This window comes from Bos mutus, chromosome 8, assembly GCF_027580195.1.
Source record: "Bos mutus isolate GX-2022 chromosome 8, NWIPB_WYAK_1.1, whole genome shotgun sequence".
Lineage (NCBI taxonomy): Eukaryota > Metazoa > Chordata > Mammalia > Artiodactyla > Bovidae > Bos > Bos mutus.
Window position 1 is genome coordinate 81,163,435 of NC_091624.1, and position 12,833 is coordinate 81,176,267.

The 12,833-nt window shown below is 34.6% G+C and overlaps 1 protein-coding gene across 14 annotated transcripts in view; it reads right to left on the bottom strand.

Moving 5' to 3' along the window:
* The window catches only part of MPDZ (multiple PDZ domain crumbs cell polarity complex component), a 172,210-nt gene that overhangs the window by 76,260 nt on the left and 83,117 nt on the right, over positions 1-12,833 (bottom strand). For 12 of the 14 annotated variants that reach the window (XM_070375897.1, XM_070375889.1, XM_070375886.1 and 9 more), the window contains 5 exons: positions 12,226-12,411; positions 10,883-11,092; positions 8,502-8,618; positions 7,023-7,190; positions 200-484 (listed from right to left, as the gene is read on the bottom strand). In XM_070375897.1, coding sequence (XP_070231998.1) covers positions 200-484; positions 7,023-7,190; positions 8,502-8,618; positions 10,883-11,092; positions 12,226-12,411 — 966 coding nt within the window. The remainder of the gene's footprint in view (positions 1-199; positions 485-7,022; positions 7,191-8,501; positions 8,619-10,882; positions 11,093-12,225; positions 12,412-12,833) is intronic. The other 2 variants (XM_070375890.1, XM_070375896.1) reach the window with 2 other exon arrangements.

Here is a 12,833-nt window from a genome sequence, read left to right on the forward strand (position 1 = left end):
CATCACCCATACTCTCTAGCTGGTTGTGCTTTACTCAGCAAGAACTTACACAACAAGTTCATAGGTTGTATTTTGAAAATCGGAGCTTCAGGAGAGCACTGGCTCCAAATGAGAGAGAAGCCAGAGTAACCAGAGTAACCAAAGCCTTCACTGCTCCCAACCTCACCATCGTACACAGACTGTATCTTTAGAATGTCACCTTTCCAGTCGAATCAGTCAGCACAGGAGAACTCAGCTCTGCACTTGACAGAACTTCATTTGGTAGGTGAGATTCAGTCCACGCTCTTAAGCCGTCACATTCGTACTGCTGTTCAATAGCATTTGCAGGTGTATAGTCGTTCACGGTAAAGCCAGAAGCCGGCCCCATGCTCAAGTCCACTGAAGGCGCACTCTCGTCCTGTCTTTGCAAGAGATTTTGGGCATATAGCTCCTCCAAGGACATCTGCAGATCAAGTACTGAATCTGAGGAATTTTCAGCAATATCCTGATGATTAAAGAACAAAATTAAAAATTATGGCCAGAATTCTATCAGTGCATTTCCTATGATCTTAATGAACAACTATTTAGTAAAAAACAAACACAACACAATATTACTCAAAAAGTATTAGCAGATGTACAAACTCACTGCTCAGCTCATATGTTGCATATGTTTCTTTTTATAAATACATATACTCTTCCTGCAAAACATACATCTACTACTGAGTCATACTACTACAATATACTAGTACTTAATAAGCTTATTAAGATACAATATTTTGTTATACTCACAAATAAAATTATTCAGAGTTCCATAAACATAGGAAAGTAAATAACTTATATTTCTAAATATCATTTAAAAAGTAGTTCATTTCCAATCTATCTGAAATTCTTATTAGTTCTAAGATTCAGAATATAAAGAATATGACATTGATTGAGTAGTTTCTACTTACAAGAACCTCCAAGAAAAAATTATTTGGATAGGGATTTGTAGGTATTTATGTAGTCAAACAGAAAGTCATACAATCCACATTTTTACAGGGAATTTTTTCTTAAGTACTCTGAAAGTTGCAGCAGAAGGAATAGTACTAAGAAAAGTTGTCCTAAGATGTGGATTCCAATCCAGGCTCTTTATTAATAATAATATCACAGAATTTTTCTTTGTTGTTGTTGACAGTTGCTCAGTCATGTCCAACTCTTTGCGACCCCATGGACTGCAGTATGCCAGGCTTCCCTGTCCATCACCAACTCCCAGAGCTTGCTCAAACTCATGTCCATCGAGTTGGTGATGCCATCCAACCATCTCATCCTCTGTCGTCCCCTTCTCCTGCCTTCAATCTTTCCCAGGATCAGAGTCTTTTCTAATAGGTGGGCTCCTCGCATCAGGAGGCCAAAGTATTGGAGCTTCAGCTTCAGCATCAGTCCTTCTAGTGAATGTTCAGGACTGATTTCCTTTAGGATTGACTGGTTTGATCTCGGCTTTATGCAAAGTAATCTCTAGAATTCCATGAAATTCTAAAATTCTACAGCTCTACATAAATATATATTATCTACTTACAACACATATATTGTATCACTTCTGTGCTTTGGACAAGTAGTGTCCCACGAACTGCTGTTGAATAAATGTATCAACTGTTCTTTCAATCCTTTTACTGATGTTTTTAAAGTATAAAATCAGTGTATGAATATATTATTATCAAAAATAATTTGGACCATACTGCACACAGATTACAGTATGAAAGTCTTCCTTCACTGCTCATTCTGCCAGTCCTTTCCTCAGTAGAAATAAATGGCTGGCATTAGTTGGGTGTTTATTCATCAGAGTTTTTTATGTATCTGTATAAGTACACATGCACACATATGCACATATTCATATCCATTTTTAAAAATTATACTAAATACTATATTCCTACTTGATTTTTTGAAGTATCTTTATACCTCAATATGAGAGATTTCCAATGTCAGTAAATATGTCATCATTGATATATTCTGAGTCACTGTGATATATACCGCAAGTACTTCCAAGGTTGTCAATTGTCTTTTAAGTCTGTATATGTCATATACATAAATGTGCAGAAGTTAATGCCTTATGTAATCAAGAATTATGTAATTCTTTATTAAAATTATTTATGCAATCAGACTGGTCAATTTCTTTATGCTTCTGGTTTTATAAGCTGCTTAATAAGTCCTCTTTCTGCACAGAATAAATGAAATACTTTTTAGTATTTTTCTCCAACTTTATAAATGGTTTGTTTTCCGATACGGTTTTAACCCATCTAGATTTATTTTTCTGGAGAAGGCAATGGCAACCTACTCCAGTACTCTTGCCTGGAAAATCCCATGGACGGAGGAGCCTGGTAGGCTGCAGTCCATGGGGTCGCTAAGAGTTGGATACGACTGAGCGACTTCACTTTCACTTTTCACTTTCACGCACTGGAGAAGGAAATGGCAACCCACTCCAGTGTTCTTGCCTGGAGAATCCCAGGGACGGGGAAGCCTGGTGGGCTGCCGTCTCTGGGGTCACACAGAGTCGGACACAACTGAAGTGACTTAGTAGTAGTAGTAGATTTATTTTTCAGAGTTTGATGTGAGATATGCATCCTTTTCATTTTTTTTTTTTTCTAAATTGGCAATCAATCGCTTCAACACAATTTATTACACTAGTTCAATCAAGTGTCTGTCTCTTTGGAATTATCAAACATTCGTGGTATAAAGAATTGAGGCAAGTGGGAAAATCATGCAAGCAACTAACATCTTTAAAATCCTCAGAAACAAAGGATAGAAAAGTATCATCCTCCACAATCCCAAAACCTAAATAATAACCTGTTGGCTCATACAACCAATTTTTAGTCTTTTGGAAAAAAAAAAAATACAAAGTACTTAATAGAATAGTGGTTAGCTTCTGTATTTCTACATTAATTATAATAATTAGCAGAGATCATCCTTACTGCTCCTCAAATAAAGGTGGCAATCAAAACTACTTTCCACCGGAAAAAGAGGTCAAGTTGCCCTTGTTAGCTGGGGTTTACTAGAAACCATGTAACAGAAATCTCCATGCATTATTCATGAAGGAGTTAACACTGCCACATATGAAAGAAAGAGCTCATCAACACAGCAGACAACACACGCCTACTTCAGAAACATTTCTGGTTGCTGAACAACAACTGAGTTTTATTTTTAAAAGTCTTATGGATCTAAAAGAAAAGCAGTTCTTCCCTCATAAGATGTCCAAAAATAACTACAATTTCCCAGTACAACTTGGTTATCTAAACTGGAATCTTTCAAAAATCCACCTTAATAGGTACTTCCACTTGATACATTTATGTTCTTAGGGAAAATGGGGGAAAAGTTAAATGAAAATGACAATTATACTTGAAAACATAGTGTAATGCATATTAATGTTATACTTAGGCACATTATTTACCCAGAGAACATATTTACATAGACAAGATTAAAAACTTGAGCATTCAGTGGACACAACCTGCTTTTTTTTTCAATAATCAGTCTACCACAGAAATCTTTCTATACTTTAGAAAAATATACCATAAGGACAGCTGCTCCAACTTGCATTGCACTCCCACTCTTTCTGAGATAAGGTACACTTCCTTTCCTATCTGTACTCTTACCCTACTGAGAGAGAAGGTAAGATCTTTAGTACCTTTGCTAGCTCATAGTTTTATCACTACGATTTCCACAATCACTATAATCATCTTGATTATAGTGATGTAATCAGTTTTTGAGATCCTTTCTCCACAAAGTAATAAAAACTGGTATCAAGATTTAAAACATAACTGTGAAGGTAGCAATATTTTATGCTACAGAATGACACTAGTGGAGATTTATTCCTACAAATAAGTAGATTTTTATTTTTTTTTTAAAGCATGGAATCCATTGGTTTTGTTTGATTTGTAAAGGTATGAAGAGGGGTTTCTATGGTGACAAACATGAAGCTCAACTTACACTAGAATCAATCGCATTTCCGGGGACCAGCATTCAAGAATGCAGGACATGCACCAAACTGGTAATCTTTTCATCGCTGGAGCAAGAAGAGAGACCATGGGTACACTAGGGAGTGTGGTGCATGGGCGTGTGGATAAGAAGAAGAGGAAATGCATTACACAGCTACTGAATCTTTACTGATTGGACTATTAAGTGAAAATAGAGAAAAAGTATCTTCTCCCACAAAACCATTATTGAGCTTTAAAACAAAAGTGTACAAGTATTTAGTAAGTTTCTAAAACAACTATTTCTGCATTCTATTATGTCTTTGGAGTTTAGAAGGAAACGAGGATAAAAACAGTAATGAAAAACCTAGAAGAATGAGAAAACCCACCAGCTTCTTGCCTTTAATGTCCACCTTTCAGTGACCTGACTCTATTAATCCAAATACCGCTGGAAATGGCCATATTTTTCAGATTCTTGAGTAATGTTTTTTCCCCTAAGTCCCTAAATGATTATTAATCAAATTAAGCAAACACAACTCCTTTATTAAAAAAAAAAAAAAAAAGGCAGAATGATCCCCCAGATGGGAGAATTCTGTGCAGAGGAGCTTCAAGGTATGCCTACGGTGCTAAGCTAGGCAGTGAGTGGTCTAGGTCCAGGCTCTGCGCTTAGGAAGAAGGCCTCCCTCTATAATAAGACCCTGTTCTGGGTGATCAGCTCTTAGAGCTTCCAGCAGCATGCCTGGCAAAGGTCAAAGCCTTCTCATCAGGGTAAAGAAAACAGGTAAACTTATTTGTGCATTTCCAGTCACCATTTAAGGCTACGAGATTATTACATAATTAGCAAAGTCAAAAATTTGAGGAATCACTGAGATCCTCTCACTCTTTTATCCTTCTTTCAAATCTGTATGGAGGTTTCTCTTTTTCTTAAAGATCACATGTGGTATCATTTTATCAATTAAAGAATCCCCAAATGAGCTCACTTTTCTTTAAGAAAAATGGTAGGCTCTAAGTTCTATAACAAACTGCCGCTCTGTCTTTTAAAAATAAATTTAGTGCAAAGAAATAGGAAGATGAATGAATAATCTAACTTTTCAATTTTCCAGCAAAATATCTTAGTACTAAAAAAATGCCACAAAACAAATACAAACAAGCCAAAAAAGTGGCAAAGATGCACGACGATACACAAACAGTCCTACTTTCTAAGAAAACCGAAATCACACAGGAGTTTCACAATGTGTTTTAAAACACCCTCATTAGTGGTTCCTTTGTTGTTTTGTGGTTTAAATATTTCAGTTGATAGGCCAGCGTGCCAAAATTTGCTTCAACAAGAGAGTAAACTGCCTTGGACTTCAGTAAGCCAAAATGTTGTGCTGCGCATAGCCAGCATTTGCCCTGTAAAATATATGCTTCTCAGTATGCACATTGTGTAATCCCTTTAAGTAACAATTACTAAGTTAAACAATGCAATATGTCCCACTGGCAAGAAGGAGCGTGCTATGCAGCAGATTAGAAGATTCCATTAGGAGATGAACTCAGCTTTCAGCCTTGAGGCCACTAAAGAAGGAGTATGTTCCAGACAGGACTCAGTCAGATAGTCTCAGGTGTGGTGAGAGAGGAGCAGCTGCTCCATTCAAGATTATACCTTGCAAACCAATTCAAGGAGATTGCCCAGCATCGTTTGCAAGGATAACAGGTGCATCTTGAACATAAAAGAAAATGCTTTGAAAATGTTCTGGCCAAAAAATTTTTTGTTAATCAGAAAAGGAGGAAAATTGTCCAAGGCCTACTGAAATTCTACTTTCCAACCGACTCATAAATACAGATTTCCTTCCCACTGAATTTATGTGGAAAATATATACTTTATATATTTAAAAAAGAATTATTTTCCAATCTTTTACTGTAATGATTATGTTTATTTACAGTATACTTCCAACATGGAAAAATAAGGAAAATATATCCATATATGAACCTTTTGCCCAGATTTAACATACAGCAATATTTTGGCATATTTTCTTCAATTTCTCTTTCTTCTTAAAAGGATATAATGTACTGATATTACAGATACAACCATTTTCCCATGCTTTCATTTTTTCTCCAAGAATAACTTTCCTGAAGTTAAAAGGAATCATTCCTACACATTTTCAGATTTTCAAAATATACACACTCATAAATAAATACACACGAAATTGCTCTGTTTATTAAATTTCTAGGAAATATAAATGAGTCCAAGAAATCAATAGAAAGATAAGCAACTCCATTATAAAATGACCAAAAGATATGAAGATGTCATTGCTGGATATGAAAAACAGATGGCCAATATATGAAAACCTGTTCCACTTCATAACCAATTAGAAATCCAAATTCAAACAGTGATATATCATCTCACACACAAAAGACTGAATAAGCTTTATAAAATGTTACTTATTAAAAATTACAGAAAAAAATTAAATAAAGAAAGGAAAAAAAATTATAGAGTGTGTCACCAAGAAAATGAATGGAGTTGGATGAGGCACTTACACCAGTAATCTATTTCTAAAATGTCCATGGCACAGACATATCATACAGTAGCTAAATTCTTCATTCACTTCCAGTGACTTAAACATTCTTTGCTATTCACTGTGGTTTTTACATAAAGTATTCTCTGGCATTATTTTATATAAAAATATATGACGGCATTAAGTTCAACTTAGATAATAAATAATAAACTAATGCAAGGACTATTTTACTAACCAACTTTCCATGGAAATCAGATTTAAAACCGTTCAGAAAATAAAGTTACTCTTGTAATTTTTCCAAAGTAGACACTACCAAAAACACAATTTAAGAAATACATTTCATTAAAATTTTTGTCTAATATGCAAATCCTAATCAAAGTTTTGAACTCTTGTATCTATCACACTGTATCACAGAACCCAGATTTAAATAGTACCTTGGAGTCTACAAGATACTCAGCTAACACTACCTAAAGGAAACTGCACTTTAAGAGTGAAGTCATCACTGCATAAACATAAGGTCTTTAACATGCCACTCCCACAAAATCCCATTAGCAATGATCTCTGGGCAATAAGTTCTCTCATAAATAAAATGGCATTTCCTTTGTACCTTGGGAGGAGAAGATGGAAGGGAGGGACCATAATTCAGGTTATCACTACAAGCACTGCCATGAAGAGATAAAAGAGAGGCTTGAGTAGAGTAGATACTGTCATTATCAGGAGAGTACTGTGACTCAAAGGCAGATTCATCTGCTAAGTCAGCATCATTTGCGTTCACCTAGGAATAAAAACAATAGTATCAGATGGGAATTCTGTTCTGTTACTAAGACTAAAGGGCATACTGGTATCATTCTCTGGTCTATTCTATTTTCTGCAGGACCTCTTCACTCTCTTCAACACATCAGAAACTAACCACTGTAATAGAACAAAGACAAACTGGAGCTAGCATAGAGGGTTATTCTGTCTCATCAATGAAAGGGCAAAAGGTAACAACCAAGGGCTTGGAGCAATTCTAAGTTTAAATATTTCTATAATTTAAAAAAATACTTTTTCCAGTTACCTGGAATTATAATGTGAAATAACTGTACTGATTACAATATATACCAAAACTCCAAATGGCTGATTCAGGAGCTGGCAATTGAAAAATAACTAATAAGAAGAACCATATCTTTCAACAATAGGATTATTAGAATCAAAGCAAGATGTGCACAATTAGTTATAAACACCTAACGGAGAATTTCACAGGTTTGAAACCTCTCTCTAGTCCAACACCACTAAGACAAGAATTTAAAATACTCCTTTCTAGTCACACTAAGGAATGCTGCCCAGCCCTCCAAAAAAATTTTAGGTCAGGAACCTGGCTTTAATGAAAGAAGTACTAGGAACAGGATGTGTAATTTTTACACTTGTATAAATGTCATATGCATATGCATATTTATATCTGGTATTTAGTTTTATACTTTATTAGGTATTAACATAGCACTGGCTCCTCTACCAGACCATAAGGTTCTCAGGAGCAAGAACCATGTATTCAGCCAACAAAGTTGGCCTCTAGTGGTCCCTAATGGTAAATCAATAATGTTAACAAACACGTATTCATAGAAAACAGGAACATTCCCTCTTTTGGAAGCTTTTGTACTCTTAATCCGTAAGCGAACCAATGTATGTGACTTTCATATTATTAATATCTAATGAAATAATATAACTGTTACATCATTAAAAGGAAGCTAAAATAACTGATCTATGAATACTGAAAACAGTTAAAGTATGCTTAGAGATACTCAAGTATGTATTTAGAGCAAACAAGTGCTTTAATAACTTTTGGTATGATGTAAAGATTAAATTTACATGTTGACATAATACACTGCTAACTGAATTTCTGCCACAAATCCAACATTTTTCAGGTATATAATGGTTTGCTTTTCTTCTCATTTTGAACTGTGAGAACTACTGAAGTTGAAAACAAAATGTTAAGTTTTCCAAAATATAATGAACAAAGAATACAGTAAGACTTCAGAATGTTTTGAAAAGCAAAAATAAGACATTTAAGATTTTGAAAGAAAGCTTGATAAGCCAGTGCACCACTAACCAGAGCCAAGTCAGCCCTGAAGAGGGCTTTATCAGCCAGCCCTTCCTCCTCGCAGGAATGTGGCGGGTAGAGAAAGGAATCCTCCTTAGCAGAAACATAACCCTCTTCTGGGGACAGCTGCAGGGAGAATGAAGCTCAGTGTTTGAGGATGAGTTCATGAAAAAGAGGAGGAACAGGAAAAAGGGAGGGAAGGGAAAACAGAGGAGAGGGGAGAAAAAAGTAAAGTGGGGAGGAAAAATTGGAAAGTTTTCAAATAATGTTTTCAAGTTATAAAGTCATCATAAACAAACAACTTTAACATAAATGATGAGCAAGAAATATAATAAATATTCATGTTGAACAGTTTTATATTTTAAGACACAGTAAGAATGTTTATCCCAATACCAACATCATCTGTTAGATGAGAATCCCTTTCTACAAATTTTTTCACCCTTCTTAAAAAGATTATCAAAATCAACAATTTTTTACATTATAATAATCTTCTGGTCACTTCTGGTCACCTACCAAATACTCAAGTTAAACAATGACTTCTGAATACAGAAATAAGGCGACTTTTAGGTGTTAAGATATAGAAGAATTTGCAGAAAAAGAAAACATTAAAAAGAAGGACAAATATCTCTCTGTCATTCCTTACTAGAATATTACTATAAAGAATGTAATTTCTCTGACAAGGATAGTTAGTGAACTCTCAACGGAGTCTCTTAATTTAGGATGGCTCAAAATACAACCATCACCACCAACTCTGTATGTATACAATATACTTATACTGCACTCCTGATTATTTTAAAAAATGTTAATTTCTTTGACAAGGACCTTTAGTAAACTCTCAATGAAGTCTCTTAATTTAGCATGGCTTAAAATACACCACCAACTCTGTATGTATACGATACACTTATATTGCACTCTTGAGGAGTCAAATTATAACCATGATCACAGTGATGGAAAACCTAGCATTCTTCTTACAATATCAGGAAAAAACAGGCTAAAACATTTAGATTGTCTTGCCTACATCACCCTGTATCACCAATATGTGCAAAAGTATTTCAGAGAAAGAAAATCCTTATCTTCTATGCCCATACATATGAGCTTAATTTTTTGTAAAACTGACTTCATATAAATGAGATTTATCACAATTGCAATGCATATTCAATTTGAAATACTAAATACTCATATGAAAGAAACTTATTTTGGAACTAGCTAGGAAAAAAAAAAGATTGCTTCAGAGTTAAGTGGCACAATTTTTCCTTAAGGGAAGTAAAACACGTGTATTGATCATGTTTGGCATTTTCTTTGTGTAACAGAAAGACCAGAACCAAATGTATGGTCAATATTAATAAATATGTAGAGTCCCATAATGCACTATCTTCATTCTTACACTCTTCATACTGAACCCTTGTTCTGATTCCTACAATCCTGGTTTAATTTAAGGTTTGCTTAATATTCCCTTTCTTCTTCCCTTTCTTCCTGTTTTCATAAATACATTTTCACAGCTTACCAAAATCTGTTATGGAATGAAAAGCAGAGCATAAAAAATCTACTCAATATTTTAAATACATCAACAAGCTTACAATCTAAATAAACTCTTTGACGTCAACAGACTTTTATTCGATGTTTATGCAAATATATCTATGTGTCTATGTTTATTTAAGAGAAAATATTATTTGTCTTTTCTACTTAAAATATATTTATACACTGAAAAAAAACACAAATATTGAGACTGTCTCTAATATTTCATTGCAATTCAATGATAAGTGCTACGTTGCAATCACTGTACCAAATAATCATACTGACATTACGTAGCATGAATTTATTAGTTGTTTTTATATTGCAGTAATTAATAACATGAATGCTATTCCCTCCCAGGAGGAGAACTACAGGCTGATGTACCTAAATTAGAAAGTTCAATTTCTTGCTCTGCAGTAATTATACAACAAATATTTTGAAGTCAACAGAATACCGGGACTTAATCCACTCTGACAGAGATTCTATTTCTTCCCCTATAACTGAAGATTCCACCGTTAGCTCTTGTTATTAATTTCTCTAATACGTCAACTTATTGGTATAGATATTTTAAAGCCTATTTCTTTGAAAACATTTCTTTGTATATTGATCATGACCTTATTTTTGAATTAAAAAAAGCTAAAAGTGAACCACAGAACATTAACTTTTAAATTTATTTCTGAACTTCCTGGCTGTTTCTTTCCTTTATCCTTTAAAAAAAAAATTACTCAAAACTAAATTTTTACACTCATGAAGCCAATAACCATGCTGATGAAAAGTATCAAAAGTCATGATTCAATCATGAAAATACCTGAAGCAAAAAGGCTGAAATTCACTTTTATTTGTAAATAAAAAGAAATCAATAAAATCTGAATTCTTACAGGCAAAGGCTTGGCAACTCCTATTCTCACAGTTCCTGATGGTGCACCCTTCAGGGCCTGGACAGCTTCTTCGAGACTGCTGTTTTCCAAGTTAACATCATTGACAAACATGAGTCGATCTCCAGGGAGAAGTCGTCCATCCTTTTCAGCAATTCCACCAGGCACCAAAGAACGAATGACGATCACAGTGCTTGCTGGATCGACTGGATCCTGAAAGGACGAGAAAGCAAAGAGCAGGCAACTCCTCTCTACACTTAAAAATGTTATTACAGGTTGCACTCTCTGCATTGTAATGGATGGGTAAATTTTTCAAAGTGTCTTTTACAAATTCCATACAACAATTCCAGTGAATTGTCTGGGTGAAGGCAATCTCCATTTTGAAGAGTTTAGGAAGAGTCCACCCTAAACAATGGCATCCCCACTTTCAATGGTTCCCAAGTAGATGTTTTAAATTTTATAGGTAAATTTAAAAGTGTTACTTCAGCTATTGATAAACTGTCCAACTTTATAACTATCATCTGAGATGAATGAATTATTAACAGCAGCATTTACTGACAGGCTGTTACTATTGTGGAACATTAGTAGATATGAGTGTTCTGAGGAAAGGGCTTGTTTTAGGAATGAAGAAATACAGAAGGAGGCCATATCGTAATTGATAATGCAGTTTTCTGATACACAGCAACCTTAATATTAGAATAAGACTCTAGAACCACGCCTGAGAAAGAATACAACTCTCTGGAGTCATCTGAGACAGCCTTCCAGCTCAGTATTAATTAATGAGGAGCAGCAGCTGCACCTCATCACCCAGCAGTAGCATCCCCTCAGTAACTCGGCACCGAGTGCAGCACGAGGATGCTGCTACACCTGACCTGACCTAATTTAAGATTATTCATCAAGTTTGGTCAAATAATATGAGAATTTACAATATATCCAAAATGATATATCTATCATTCACTTCAGACAAAAAAAGTATTGATAGTTTCTGTCTTACCAAATATGGTTCAAATATGAACCATCCATTAAGAGCAAGGAAATAAAAACAATTTAGATATATTCCCCAAAGAAACAGGAAAACTGTATTTCTATGATATTCCTAAAAAAGTATTCTGCATAGTCTTCAAATTTCCAAGAGCTGAAATATAAAAGAGCTCAAAAATCTCAATGTCAAAAAAATGCTTTATAATATTCATCTTATTATAAATTATTATTCTGAAAGATTAGAAACAAGAACACATATTTGATGACTCTAAAGTATTACCTACTTTTGCTCTGCCAGTAACAATATGCATTTAGCATCTGTTATCTTTTTTTTTAAAAATTTGTTAGAAGTAGGATATATTTACCTGGTAATCTAAAATGCTAAAACCAAGTCCTTGGCTCCCTTTCTCCAGCTCTATGTTCTGAATATCGGCTTCCCACATAGCCAAAGGTCCTTGAACTTCCTCTGCATTCCGACCCACATCAGTCATTGTCAGCACAGGATCCTCTGTCTCCGAGGACCCGATGAACTCACCTAGATCTATGTGAGGCTGGATAAACAGACCAGACAGCTCTTATTTCAGATGTACTAGATCTGCAGATGTACATACCAACACTATGAGGAAAAGGGAGATTCCCAGCATCTGTCCAGAATATAGCATTCACATATGAGCAGCAACAGTTTACCAAGAAATCTTTATGAATTAAGGTAGCAACTTAGAAATAACCTAACTTGTAATAGGCACTTAAAATGTATGTTTCAAAGAGCTTCCATAAAAATATATAGTGATTCTATCTTAGCAGCATAATATTGTCTAATTTTCACCTTTTTTCATCAGTGTCTGAATCACATCTGTTGTTAGAAAAAGAAATGTAAAGCTATTTTTGATATTAAAGAAAAAGAATGCTTATGATAAATTAGAACAATTCAAGAGGAAATGGCTGTATGTATAAGTTCTACACACTGAGCAAA